Genomic DNA, 14,762 nt, shown 5'->3' with positions numbered 1-14,762 from the left:
CCTTTGAGTGCCTGCTATTGCTAATGACTGCAAAAGTATTGGCTCATGATGCACCCATACCATTGCCAGAGTCCCCTCTACAGGACCCTGGGCTGCAGCACAGAAACAACGTGGACACCTCAGGGTACAGGATTTGAACTCTGGAAAGCTGGATTCTTATTTTGCTTTTATAATCTGGGTGTGGTCTTGGCTGTATGCCTTTGTTTCATTCAGCACTAAAATTAGTTACACTAATTAAAATAAGGTGATATAAATCAGCCTTAAATACTGCTGCTCCTCTGTGGTGGATAGATCATTTGATGACTGATTGTTCTGCTAATTCCCTCTGGAGCACCTGACATTAGTCATAGAAGATAGAACACTGGGCTAGATGGATCTTGGTCTCACGCTCTATGGCTATTTTTATGTTCTTAAATTTTGATAGGCAAATGAAATAGCATAGGATGGCACTGGGTAAGCCAGCAGAATTTATGCATGTGCTGATCCTTTTTCGCAATAATTTTGCAAAACTGATATATTTATTCATTTGATCTGTCTGACTCATTCATTAAAAAATCATCTTGATTAATAACTGGCTTGTGAACTGACACTTATTTCCCTGGAATGTCTTTGTTATTTGTAAGTATCAGCTGAACAACTTGGTTGAATAATGGCCAGACTGCAGCTTGTTTACAAACTGTTCACTTCAATTATTTGCAATTTCTGTTGTATAGTTGGATGACTGAACTATGCTAAACATGGGTGATTGCTAAATAGTGAATGAGGCATAGTGAATAGTAATGTGAGTCTCGTCTAATGCTGTTTATCAGATCTCAACATGCTTTACCAAGAGTTTCGTATCATCCCATTTTACAGGTAGAGAAACTGAAGAATGGGGAGGTGAAATAATTATCCAAGGTCACATAAAGTCAGTAGCAGAACTGGGTCTATATCCCAACCTGGTCTCTTCAGCCACAGTTAAGTCGTCTGTCCTCTAGTTAACAGCAGATGCATTCTAGTACACATTATCATATTATAGTGACAAAGAGGTAGCCAGATTAGTCTGTATTCTGTCAAAACAAAACAGCAGTCATGTAGCGCTTTAATGACTAACAAAATAATTTATTAGGTGATGAGCTTTCGTGGGACAGACCCACTTCTTGAGATCATAGCCTTACCAGAAGAGACTCAATATACAACGCACAGCTGCCATCATGTGCCAACAATGCCCACACACCACGTGTATAAGGTAAACTGCAAACACTCTTCAACAAAGAACAAATGGACATAGAGCAGATGTGAAAAATCTACAGATACGCACACCTGTCAGCCAGCACTTTAATGGAGTGGGCCATTCTGTTAAAGATCTGAGAGTTTGTGTTCTGCAGAAAACAGACTTTAACAACTGTCTACAGAAAGAACGTTTGGAACTAACATTCATATTCACGTGGTTTGAACAGGGACAGCAATTACGTGACCCACTGTAAGGACTCTTTTACATACTTTGATATTTGACCTAACTCAGCTGCCTTGCCCCACAACCCCCCACCCACTCTCTATTCTGATTTGCCAACCTTGGTAATTTTTGGACTTCTGTGCTTTATATGTTGAGTCTATTCTGGTGAGCCTATGATCTGAAGAAGTGGGTCAGTCCCAACAAAGCTCATCACCTAATAAATTATTGTTACCTTGTAAAGAGCTACATGACTGCTGGTTTGTTTTGATTAGCATATTATGTAATAAATATGTTCAAAAATATGGGATGCTTTCTGGATTCAGAACTAGTAACAGAGAGAAAGCCATGCTAATCTATATAATATCAAAACAAAAAAGCAGTCCATACCAGAACAGAATCAATATTTAAGGCACAGAGAACCAAAAATAGTAATCAAGGTTGACCAATCAGAAAAATATTATCAAGGTGAGCAAATCAGAGAGTAGAGGCGCAGAAGAGGTGGCGGGGGAGTCAAGAATTAGATTAAGCCAAGTATGCAAAAGAGCCCCTGTAATAACCTAAAAAATTCCCATCCCAGTTCAAACCAGGTGTTAATGTGTCAAATCTGAATATAAAGGAGAGTTCAGTAGCCTCTTTCCAAACTGTTGTGAAAATTCCTCTTCAGTAAGACATAAACTTTCAGGTCATTAACAGAATGGCCCACTCCATTAAAGTGGTGGGTGACTGGTTTGTGGATCAGGAGTGTTTTTATGTCTGTTTTATGCCCATTAACTCTTTGTCTAAGAGAGTTTGAAGTCTGTCCAATATACAAAGCATCTGGGCATCGTTAGCACATGATGGCGTATATGATGCTAGTTGAGGAACATGAGAATGTGCCCGTGATTCGACACATTAACGTGGTTTGAACTGGAATGGGAATTTTTTTAGGTTATTATAGGGGCTCTTTTGCATACTTGGCTTAATGTAATTCTTGACTTCCTCCCCCTACCCCTTTCTGCCCCTCTACTCTCTGATTTGCTCACCTTGATAATATTTTTCTGATTTGTCAACCTCGATTACTATTTTTGGTTCTCTGTGCCTTATATATTGAGTCTGTTCTGGTACATCTATGATCTGAAGAAGTGGGTCTGTCCCATGAAAGCTCATCACCTAATACATTATTTTGTTAGTCTTTAAAGTGCTACTGGACTGCTTTTTGTTTTGGATTCTGAACAGTTGTCATAACTGACTGCTGATTAACCAAGCACCAATGAATTATGGATGCCATGAATGATAATGCATCTAAAATGACACTTTAATTTCTGAACATATCCACCACTCATTTGTCATCTTGGCCTGTTCCCTCCAACACCAACGAAAAAGGGACTGAATAGACTTTGTCATTTCTGGCTCCCCCTCTTACTGAGACCCCCCCCCTTTAAATCCTCTGCTGAAAACCCCCACTCATGCATCTGATGAAGGTCTTTGCCCATAAAAGCTTATGCTCCAAAATACCTGTTAGTCTACAAGGTGCTACAGGACTTCTTGTTGGTTTTGAAGATACAGACTAACAGGGCTACCCCTCTGATAAGTATCAGTTTTCACTTTCAAGCTCGTATTTTGCCTCCAATGCCAAGTGCATGGATCTGGGAATTTTCTGACTGATCGGGTGGGGGACACAAGGGGCAACTGAGAGGGGGGGTAGCCGCTTCGCGGAGCAGCCCAGCTCAGACCACTCCCATTCCTCCTGCTCTTTCTTCCCCCGGCCAGAAGGAGCCACTCGGAGCGCGGTCTGCGCTCTGCCGGCAGAGGCAGCGATGGTGGGTTTGCAGGTGTGTGACTCACCCAGATCACAAGACCTCTCTTGCACAACCTCCGCAGCCGGCTGCGCTGGGGAGGGGCGGGGAGGAAGCAGCCCAGTGTTATGAAATTAAAGCATTAAGGGTTGTTATGCACACACGAGTGTGCCTTAGTCATGCTCTGCGCCGAACAAAGGACACAGGCACTGCTCCACGCGCCGCTACGCCGCCGGGATTTATAAACCCTGAGTCACGGGAGCGCTTGTCTCACTCTGCCGCTTGGTCTGCGTTAGTCACCATGTAGCCATAGGGCACAGCCCCACACACAGCAGGCAAAATACAGAGACACGGGATGGAACATTGCCCCACATCAGGGAAGGGATAAAACCTGCGCAGGGCACAAGTCCCGATTTTCCAGCCCAATCCGTCCCCACGCCAGCTCTCCCCACGTGTCCTCACACACATTCGCATGAACCGGCCAGGCAGTAAAGGAACAGCAGCTGTTTCTAGTGTTATTTTATTTCAGAGCCTATGAGCTGCCCCTGGTACCAGAAGTGGTACAGCCCTGAAGCCCGTGTGTAGCTGTAAAGTGTGGCCCAAGCCATTGGATTCAAAGCGGGAGGGGGGACTAATCCTTAAAACTCGATTGAAAGAGGTTGAAAGGTAATATCTTCAGCGGTGCAATGTCCGATGATCACTCCGTATTTACAGGTAGTAGCTTCAAGTGTGTCGCTAACAGCCATGTACACACACAATTTAATGTGCAGTGTTTTTTCCCTATGCTGTTGATGAGATGGTTCTACCTTGAATGATGGAAGCGTCTCCATGTGACGTCACAATGCCCAATTTGCTACATCGTTGTTTGTATTCCATGATCAGCTGTCTCTCTGCAACCTGGGAAATTGACACGAGAAGGATTCAAAGCAGGACCGAAAAGCCTCAGGTCGCTTTAGAATTTGCTGTGAGCCTCTGTCTTTGATTTCAAGGGCTTTGGAAGACGCTTTAAATGCAAATACATTTATAATAAGGAACAACAGCCTCAAAAGGGGAAACTTGCGACACCAGAAAAGAACAACAATATGAAGTTCCAGTACAAAGAAGATCATCCTTTTGAATACAGGAAAAAAGAAGGGGAAAAGATCAGAAAGAAATATCCAGACAGGGTCCCTGTGAGTGGAATATGTAATTTTGTCTTGGTGCTGTGTATTGATTGCTGCTGCCCCCTGGACTTGAATTGCGGCGCTGGTTATATTTTGCAAACAATTTGTGTGGCCTTGGTTTTATCAAATGTTTTGTGGCTTATTTTATAAAGGGTGAGGGGTATGAAAAAGGATTTGAGAGTTGTTACTATATTTTAATGTCCAGATTTCCTCTAAATCTGCTGTTTCCTGACCTGTATTTATATGTCTATGTATTGATTATATTCTTATATGCCAAGAATGGTAATACTTAATATGTATGTTGGTGATGGGGTATATCTTGCTGCCCTCTTTCCTCCATGATCTGCAGCAATTTAGCAGGGAAAATGCTGCTAATCTTTTTTAAGAGTGTCTGTGGTGTTGTGGGTGTGGAGGGAAGTTAACCATATTTTTGCAAAAATGGTGGAAAACAATATGTGAGTTAATCATATAACCTTCATGGAAACCTGGAAGGAGATCTTTCTTTCACTTTTAATTGTTGTTTTATATCCTTTTGGCCTGTTTTTTTTTCAATTTATCTTTGCTTTGCTATTGTTCTTGCATGCAAGGGAAGGTTAATAGCAATCACTTAATCTTTTGACCTCTCATTTAATCTCTTTGTGGAATAAAACCATCTCATAAAAAAAACAAGGTCACATTCTGCCAGCCTAGCTGCGCTTCCTCATCCTGAGGTCCCTTTGGAGTGCTTCTGGAAAACTTCTGTCTTTCTGATAATTAGAAAAGGGAAAGGGTGAACTGAACTAATTTCTGTGGTCCCTTGTATTCAATGTTTTCAAAATGTTCTTTCTTTTCATCCCCATTGGAGATATGTCCCAGATTCAAGGGCTTCCTTTCTTCCAGAATAGTCTGGAATCCCCTATGGATACAAGGGGAAAGAAACACGTTGCCACACATTTTTGCTAAAGTTCAGCACCATTTTATTCCTTAGAAGAGGCCTCATTTTTGGATTTGCAAGAGTTTATGCAAGTTAAAATTGAGGTTGTGCCTTGGTAGAGGAGCATGTGGAGCACAGGTCTGGAGCAGTAGGTGGGGATTGTTGCTAGTCAGGAATGAGGTACAGATCCTTAGATCTGGGATAATAGAGGATGCTGCAGCTCCAGGGTGAGGTCAAGAGCGAAGCTGGAATCTGAATTGGAGTAGCAAGCTGTGCTATCTGTAACAATGAATATGTACTGCAAGAGCTGGGGGCGGGGGGGGCGGTTTGGAGCAAGGAATAAGGCAGGTTGGGATTGAGATGCACTGGCAGATCCTTTGCAAGAGGCCAGGACTAAATCAGCAACATATGCTAAGGTGAAGAAATTCTGTGTACAGAAGTCCTCAAAATCATTAGCAGAGCTGCATGGAGATAACTGGCTGCACCTGGAAGCTTCTTTGACTTATTTCTCTGTCTGCCCTTCCTGACAGCTGGATCGCTGGTGGTAATGTCCCGTCAGCTGCTTACTCTGCAGTGCACCATGTATATGTAGGCATTGTAGCTGAGACTAGAGTGCTGGCCTCCTCCCACGTTAGAGCAAACGCCATCCCATGACAATCAGGAGATAATCTGCATTTGACCTTTAGTTCTTCCTTTTCCAAATGCCTCTCCCTTTCTGCAGATAGTCAGACTTTTGGGATCAGAATCACAGCTGAGGGTGAGGGGGGAGATAAAGTTCCAGGAACAATTTGGATGGGAGTATGACTATTTTGTGAAGGTTTCAGGTTCTTGACACTGGTCACCTGGTAACTTCATTATCCAGACAAAGTGAATATTGAAGCCAATCGACCAATCATCCCTGTCCCATTCCTATTTCTTTGTAAACTGTGATTGCTAATATAGGCTATTGGATTTCAGTGCCTGCTGCAGTTTAGTAATCCCAGCACCATCCCGTCTTCCTCCCAAGTCCTACGTTTCTTGTGACCTCTCCTTTCTTCCCCATCAAAAGGAAAAATCATGTTGAGATTCACCCTCTTATATCAAGAAGGTGTTCTGACTGGGGCCTTTACAAGATTTTTCTTGGCAGCTCCTTGGGAGATTGGAGGGAAGATAGAAAAGTGTAGCCTCACAGTCATTCACTCCTTTTAGTCTTTCCCCCAGTTCTCCCCGCAGCCAAGACCCACTACATAGTTACATCCAGCGACACCATGAGGTAGCCAAGTGATGGACTGCTAAGCCACCATTCTTCACATGCTGGACACGTACCACAAAAAACAACACACACACACACACACACCACCAAACTATTTCCCCCAAAACAACATCCTTTCCAAAGCAACACATTTACAGCATGCTTTATACATACATATACATGCACACACCAAGCTACGCCAGACCCACGAGCACATCCCATGCCCCACACACACGTGTGGTGTCTTGGAGAAGTCAAGTCTCCAAACTTAGAGAGATGCTAGGATCCATGTTTTGAAAAGCTGCCTGTAACATCATGCACCACATTAAATGTGTGTGAGACAGGATTTTGTTTGGAGCTGCTGGGGGTCTGCAACTCCCATTGACATCAGATGGAGCTATGAGAACTTAGCACCTCGGCAGTTCAGTCTCAGTTGTTTCACTTTGGGTACCTGAAAATAGAAGCCATTTTTTTTTAAATGGGGGCCTAGGTTTTTCTTGCCCTGACTCTACTCTGTACTAGTTATGTTCAAAATTAAAAATGCAAAAGTTTATCTCCCTGTTTTTTTTTCCCAGAGAAATCAGATAGTGCCAAGGAAATTTGTTTCCAATTTTTGAATGGTTTCCTGGGCTGAGCAAAACATTTCTAATGGAATATTAAGTTTTCATGGCAGCTGCTCAAACTAGTGCATCTCTCTCTCTCTCTGCTATTTAAATACTTGTTCCTTTTGGGTTAAATATGTGTCCAGTTGTACTTTCAAGTATTGCATCCATAGTTCTTTGCCTGTTTGACTTGGTCTATTTCTCCTTATATTTATTTATGCAACATATGCAGGTAATTAGCCTGTGGAACTCATTGCCACATAACACTATGGTAGACGAAAGCTTAGTTTTATTTAAAAAGTGGTTTAGACGTTTGTGTGGATAACTAGATCATTCCCAGTTATGTTAGGTCAGATAAAATAAATATATATTTCGTATATGCTTACTGATAGCTCAGTATTTGAGTTAAGAAGAAATTTCCCATGTGGTCTTACTATTCTATTTATGGAGTTCCTTGTGCTTTTCTTTGAAGCATGTCATAATTCTGTTGAAGGCTAGACATGGAACTACTTGAAGCTGAGCTGATTTTACATTTCTTGGGGTCCACCCTTGCAATTAATTACTCTTCTTCCCTTCTCTATTTTACTCTTTGACACTTACTGTTCCAGTTCTGAGCTACCCACATAGATCTGCCTCTGCCCCTCTCTCCTGTCCTGCAGCCCCTTTGCTTTTTTGAGTGGTGTTCCTGTAACAGAGCTTGAGAGAATTTCCGCAGAACTGTGTCTCTTAAGGGACCACTTATTTTTCCAGTGATAATTTTGGGTCTGTTTGGCAGTTCTCGTGTCTGTCTTGTCCTTTTGCAGGTTATTGTGGAGAAGGCCCCCAAAGCCAGAGTACCTGACCTGGACAAGAGGAAGTACCTTGTGCCTTCTGACCTCACAGGTAACTCCTTTGATTCTGCCTTCCTGTGAGGGAGTTCCCAGGAATTCTTTGCATTGATATCATCATGATAAGAATGTCCTTTGGTGGGATACCCCAGAAGGCAGTGTGCCTAGCGATAGGGATAGGCAACTGGGAGTAAGAATGCCTCGACTCTAATGTCAGGTCTGCTGTGGACGTGCCATCTGACCTTGAGCAAGCAACTTAATCTCTCTCTAACTTAATTTCCCCAGGGTACTTATTGCACAAATCTATATCCCAAGGGTTATTGTGGAATTTAATTAGTGTTTGTAAAGTACTTTGAGCTGTTCTGATGAATGGCATTGTCCATTACAGCCTGTTCTAATGACCTAGGTATTCTGTGCGCGTCACCACTGTTTTTATTACAAGGAGAATGATTCAGCAGTGTATCATAGTCCTTAATACAGGTAACAGACAGTGGCCATTCTCCTTTAGCTCAAGTGGTTAGGGCCTATGTCTTTGGAGCAGAAGGATTTAAAATTGCTAAATAGTCCTACCATGAAATTCTGAGTGGCCATGGTATGTGACAGTCATGAAATTATACTTCCAAATGCTGAGTATGATTAAGTCTGATTCTGTTTGGGGAAATGGGGGGGAAAAAAGGGCCAAAATGTAAATTAATTAAAGGAAACGCATTTTTCCCATAGTATGTAGCTAACTGCAGAACATGTTCCCATGAAAGCGGGTTTAGGCAAATACTTAGTGAGGACTGAGTGTGTTTTATGGATGAGAAGCACATCTTCAAAATGTACAAGGAGCTTCAAGATTTAAAGTGTCAGCTGATCATATGGTGGCTAAGAATCCCTGTGTCCCTCCCTCCACTAAAGCACTGCAGGCTAAAATGAAGTGAAAGCTGATGTCAGAGACAGGATATGGGACTAGAGAGCATCCAGTAGTCTGAACCAGAATGGTAGAAAATGGGATTCTAGTCCAGTCAAGACAGATGGGCAGTGGACTGGGTGGTAGGTGCTGACCTGTAAGTTCCTTATCCTTTGCCAATCTTCACATAACACTTGGGCTCAGGTCACTTTCGGCTTCATTGTCAGAAGATACCACAATATCGAATCCCAGATTTCCCCACATTTGTATTTTGGGGGCAAGGGTCAGGGTGCCAGCCTGGATCCAAATTTTAGTGCAGACCTTTGTGTCTTTAATAGGTTGAACCGAAGTCCCAAGCTCAATTGGGAAAGTTCAGGTATAGCTCTGAACTTTGCATCTGAGGGTCAGTCTTTAGAATAGGCTTGTCGTTCTTGTTAATAGCATCTCATTCTTTAGGGTTTCTTCTTGCAAAGGTGTTGAGCAGGCTGTGTGCAAGTATGTCACAGCAAAAGGGTGTTAGGAGCCATGGAAGTGCAACTAGCTTTCTCATCTGTGGATATACTGCAGACCTCCACAAAGCCCTACCACAGTTTTTTTTTTTGGGGGGGGTAGGGGGGTTCTTTCTCAAGAGAAGTCTGGAAGTGGAATGGCAGGGGGGCTTGTGGGACAGAACTGTGCGATGCAGACTAGAATAGCAAGGGGCTTCAGGGTATCCTTGAGGATAGCTGATTAAGCCGGGGTTTGGAGCTAGAGGAAGCAGGAGATATACAAGTCACTGTCCAGCTGCATGTGCAGAAGTTTGTGTGTATTAAGCATTGTCTTGATTTTTTGATCTCTGATCCCTGTATCAGTCACATTCCATCTTCTGCTGTTTCCCTTCTCTCTCTCTCTCTCATCAGTTGGCCAGTTCTACTTTTTAATCCGAAAGCGGATCCACCTGAGGCCGGAGGATGCCCTCTTCTTCTTTGTCAATAACACCATCCCTCCCACCAGTGCCACCATGGGTCAGCTGTATGAGGTAAGCCCAGCCTATCTCCTTGTTACATTGCTGTAGTGGCCTAAACAATTCAGACCTGAGAATATGGGATGCTGGACTCAGTAGAGGTAAGCACTGCACGACTGTTTCATAGAGGATTAGGGATGGAAAAAACCTCGGGAGGCCATCTAATTCAACACCCTGCTCAAAGCAGGAGCAGCCCCAACTTAACCCTCCAAGATGGGGCTTTGTCTGATGATTCCTACTTCACATAAGCTCCTCTTTGAGGGAACTCTCCACTCTTTCTTGAATTCCATGAGCACTCTTTGGAATGTTTGTATTGTCTGAGTAGATTAAGGGAGTTGGGGAGTTTGACAGAGCAAACAGATATTTTAATAATTAAATTAATGCTTAAGTGTTTATATTCTTTTGCTAATGTGAGGGTGTTAGACTAGAAATCACAGAGTTTTCTCAGCAAGTTCCCATTTTTGTATGACAATGCGGTCTCCCTCCCATGCCTTCCGAGACAGATCCTGGGAGGGAGCAAATGCTGGTTTTACAATTAGAGCACAGGACTGGGAATTGAACCTCTGCTCTTCTATTCAGTGACATACTGCTAGCATTTTAATAAGGTGCTACTATACACATATTGGCTTTTGGTGGTGCTAAGCCCTATTTCTTGCGGGGGGTGGGGGCGGTGTTTGTTGATAGATTTTCACTCATCTAAGCTATTCATTTGCTATCCTGGTTAAACAAAGACATTCTCTCTTAGCCAGGGAGAGGAACCACACCAGTCGGAAAACAAACATAATGAGTGCATTTGTTGAAAAATACACTGAGTTTATTGATAGCACAGTGCAGAAACCAGGGTGCATAATTTTAAATCTGTGTATGAAGACCTCATAGGAACATCTGAGGATCTCCTTCCAGTGATCACTTTTTGAGAACATCTGATAGCTGGTGCCATCTGGGCCATTCTCAGGGCAAACAATGCGCTCTTTGGAAAAAAATCCTCCCCCACCCCCAGGAACATTATCTCTGGCTAGGCTGCTTCACAGAGTTCCAAGATAACAGGACTCCATTAAAAGCAGGAAAATCTCTTCAATCCTCCCTTCACTTTATCAATGGTATTTTTAAAAGTAGCTCCCTCAAAACCGCCCTGAGTACAACTGTTATCTATCAACAATAGAGGGGGGATTGTTTGTTTCAAGGCTAATTTTCAAACTGGACATCCTAAGAGGAAGCTTTATATAGTGGTTGGAGCTGAGAACTGACCATGGAGATAGCTGGGGTCATCTTCAGATTTTGTGTGTGAATTTAGGAAGGTCCCTTAATTTCCATGTGCCTCAGCTTTTCTGCCTGTAAAAAGGGGTAACAGATGACTTCGCAAGGTCTCTTCCAGCCTCGCATTTCTCTTGTTTGAAATCCAGCCCCATTCACTAAGGGAGGGCCAAATAAATCTAGAACATTGCTGACAGGTGTTTGTATACCCTATTCCTAAAACCCTACAATGACGAGGATTCCACAGCCTCCTTTGGAAGCCTATTCCAACACTTAACTACCCTAATGGTTACAAAGTTTCCTGATGTCTAACCAAAGTCTCATCTGCTGGAGACTGAGCTCATTACCTTTTTGTCCTACATGCAGTGGATATGGAAGACAATTGCTTTTTCATCTTGTGTTCTGAACAGTCATGACTTTAAACGTTTGTAAATCACTGGGGTACTGTATATTCAACACCTCTCAGCTTTCTGTTCATCACCCAAAGACCTGAGGATGAAAGCTGACTCAAGACTCACAACTCTCAGTGGCTTTCCTCCTACCCTAGCAGTTCTGAGGATCAGGACCTTGAATCCTAGGGCCAGGTTGCTACCTGATGTTACATCTGCTGCATTTTTTGAGAAAGAGTTGCAGTAGCAAGTCTTGGAGCATGAGCCCACTGGCTTGAGTTCATGGGGCTTAGACTGTGGGGCTATGAAATTGCAGTCTAGACATTTGGGCTCGGGCTGGAGCCTGATCTCCAAAACTGGTGACAGCGAGTGTCTCTCAGAGCCTGGGCTTCAGCTGGAGTTCTCCACGCATGTCTATGTGGCTGTCTTTTATCCCCGGATCATGAGTCCTATGACCCTGAGTCCAATGACTGGGACTCTGAGGCTCATTGCTGCAAATTTTGTTTTGTTTCTTTCCTTGTGCAGACATACGCCCTCATTCCTCCAACTCTCTTCCCACAAGCTCTCCATAGCGTGTACATGGAAGGGTCCATTTCTATTATTGCACAAACATTTGGGGGCAAAAGCATTTCTCTGCGTGGACCAGAAACGTCCACAGAGAAAGCTTGTGTTCTGTGCTCAGCCACATCCAGGGTGCTCTGCGGAGGAAGGAAATAAGGACCTGGGGAAGAGAGAGAGACTGACAGAGAAATGTTCTCTTCTTTTGCTGTTATAATGGTCCCTCTTTGGAGGTGTTCCTTATGGTGTCTCTCACCCTCTCTTCCTTTCTCCACATCCAATCCCAGGATAACCACGAGGAGGACTATTTTCTGTATGTGGCCTACAGCGATGAGAGCGTCTATGGCAAGTGAGGGTTGGTCTCCAGCTGTACAGGCAAAAATGGACTGACAGGCATGGTGGGGGGTGGGGGGGAATCCACATCGGAGAGGAGGAAGATGGAGAAGAGAGAGAACTGGAAATGAACCACGAGCACAATGCCATCATTTTCACACATTTAGTGATTATTATTATTACTATTAATGTTTCTTTGACAGTGGGGTTGGGGGGAGGAGGGAGGAGACATGGCTTGATGGAGCAATCTGATTGACTGACAGAAGGTTCTGAGCTGTGTGACTGGGAGGTTCCCCCTGTAGCATTCTGTCCCCTGCCGCCACATGTGGGAGTTCTGCTAGCTAGAAACCGGGCCCTGGTAAGCGAGCCAGACTCTCATACCTTCCAGATAGCATTTGGGGAGGGAGGAAAGGGTTACTGGATGTCCTGTACATGTGCGCACATTATCTGGAGGTGGGAGTTCCTCGCTTACTTATCTTCAGTAGGCATTCAGGTGTGTCATGGGCTTTGTTGCTCTGTGTGCTCATATGAAGCTCCAAGGGATGGGCACCCTCACCCTAGTTGATGCCCACAAATAGTTCCCTTCCTTCACCAAGGTTCGGGGATTACCCAGACTGAAATGAGGGAGGTGAGGTGTTTTGTTTTTGTTTTTAAAGTATATGACTGTATTCATGTGCTGGACCAAACGTATTGAGACCAACACCCACTGCTCTTTCCACGGCAGCCCAGCCTGATACAGAAACTCTCTTTTTGCATTTAGTTTTTGCCTCCATGTCTTATTTATGGATCTTGCATACCCTTTAAGAGCAGAGTATTTCAGGGCCATGTACACATTCTGTCCTTGGTTTCTCTTGTTGGGCAATTGTTCCACACTGAGGACAAACAGTGTTATTTATTTTGGGAAGGGTTCATCTGAACATCGTCAGGAGATACTTTTAGATTTTTTTTTTTCAGGTCCAGCATTATGTTTACAGAGCTACCAGAGAGATCCCATCCCATGTAAGCCAGATGATGTGAGGCCAAAGCGGTGCCTTTTGAGTGGTACACAGATAGCAGATGTCCTGATAAGGGCCATCTGTCAAATCAGGGGGGTAGAGAGGGAGATAAATTTTTGGGGAAGTTTAATGTTGGGCTTAGAACAAAATTAAATAATTTGAATTAAATTACTGTAAACTTTTTTCCATTGATGGGGGTTGGAGAGAAGGACCTAAAGTGGAGAGCAGACAAGATGGTCATAGAGAACAGATGGATAGGAATTCAAGAGCACATTGTGGATCAGGACTGAGGGGCATAGGAGGAACAGTGTAGGAAGTCCAGGGCAGGCTGTAGGACAGGATGGAGAGGCACTGACAGGAGGTATTAGAATGAGAACGGAGGTGGTTTGCTTTAGGAAGGGGAATAAAAAGTGGAAAATATAGCTCAGTTTGCATCCTGAACTCAGGTTTGCTCTTCTGTCACATACCTCATCTGGGATAGCCCTCCGGGAGGGTTTCACTCACACAATATCATATTGGTGTTTCCTAGGATGTCATGGCCCAGTTCTCCTTCAGCCCTCCCTTCCTCTCTGCTACTGGGGTATTACTTTACCCTTTGGGTGGAAATACATCTAGGCCTCTCCTTTCACGAGCTCTGAATGTTCTGAAGGTTAGAAAACCCCTTTACGTGAAGATACGCTGGGGGCAGCTGGGGCCATCACACTTCTCTCCCGTAGTCTTGTGCTAGCGCACACATTTATTTCTACATGTGCGTTCCCTCTCACTTACGCATGTTCTTGCTTGTGCATGCCCAGGGGGAGACAACTGCAACCCAGGGTATTTGATTTTTGTGTTCATACCTCCCCCTAGCACCGCAATGCTTATGGGAATAATTCTGGCCATTTCTTACGTGTGGGGTTTTATGTTCAGATTAATTGGTTTAGGTTCTTTTAACTGGATTGTGGCATTTACCTCCATTTTCGCTCTAGTCCAATATTGTAAAAGGCAATGATGATAATTTTTTGTGTGTTGGGTATTCTAACCAGCTGCAGGTTCTTGTAAAATAAAGTTCATATTGTACGAGCTCTATCAGTTGATCAATAAAGACAACTTTGAAAAATCAGAGGCTTGCTCTGGGCTGGGTGATTTGTTTAAGTGCAGTTGGCTGTAATACTTTTGGGTTTTTTTCCACTGAAGATGGTGCTTCTGCCCAAGGGATAGGATATATCAAAGCTGCTCATTACTTCCCTTTCATAACACACCAGAATTCCCCTCACACGTGTGCACTTTGTGTCCAATCCATCCATCACACCTCTTCTGGATGGGACACAATAACTGTCTCCTCGCCCAGCTGTGACTCATGAAGGGACCGAAGCAGGGCGTGAGGACTTTGAAGAGCGGTTTGTGCCGCAC

General features: G+C 43.7%; 1 protein-coding gene across 1 annotated transcript; it reads left to right on the top strand.

Moving 5' to 3' along the window:
* The first annotated feature begins 3,934 nt into the window (after positions 1 to 3,934).
* Positions 3,935 to 14,472, top strand: GABARAPL1 (GABA type A receptor associated protein like 1). The gene is made up of 4 exons (XM_075002236.1): positions 3,935 to 4,382; positions 7,923 to 8,001; positions 9,738 to 9,856; positions 12,330 to 14,472. The coding sequence occupies exons 1-4, from the start codon at positions 4,293 to 4,295 to the stop codon at positions 12,393 to 12,395; spliced, it is 354 nt and encodes a 117-aa protein (XP_074858337.1). The 5' UTR covers positions 3,935 to 4,292; the 3' UTR covers positions 12,396 to 14,472.
* The last annotated feature ends 290 nt before the right edge of the window (positions 14,473 to 14,762 follow it).

The sequence above is a fragment of the Carettochelys insculpta genome, chromosome 1, assembly GCF_033958435.1.
Source record: "Carettochelys insculpta isolate YL-2023 chromosome 1, ASM3395843v1, whole genome shotgun sequence".
NCBI classification, from domain to species: Eukaryota; Metazoa; Chordata; order Testudines; family Carettochelyidae; genus Carettochelys; species Carettochelys insculpta.
The sequence above is the reverse complement of the archived record's forward strand: the minus strand, read 5'-3'. Positions and strand labels throughout refer to the sequence as shown.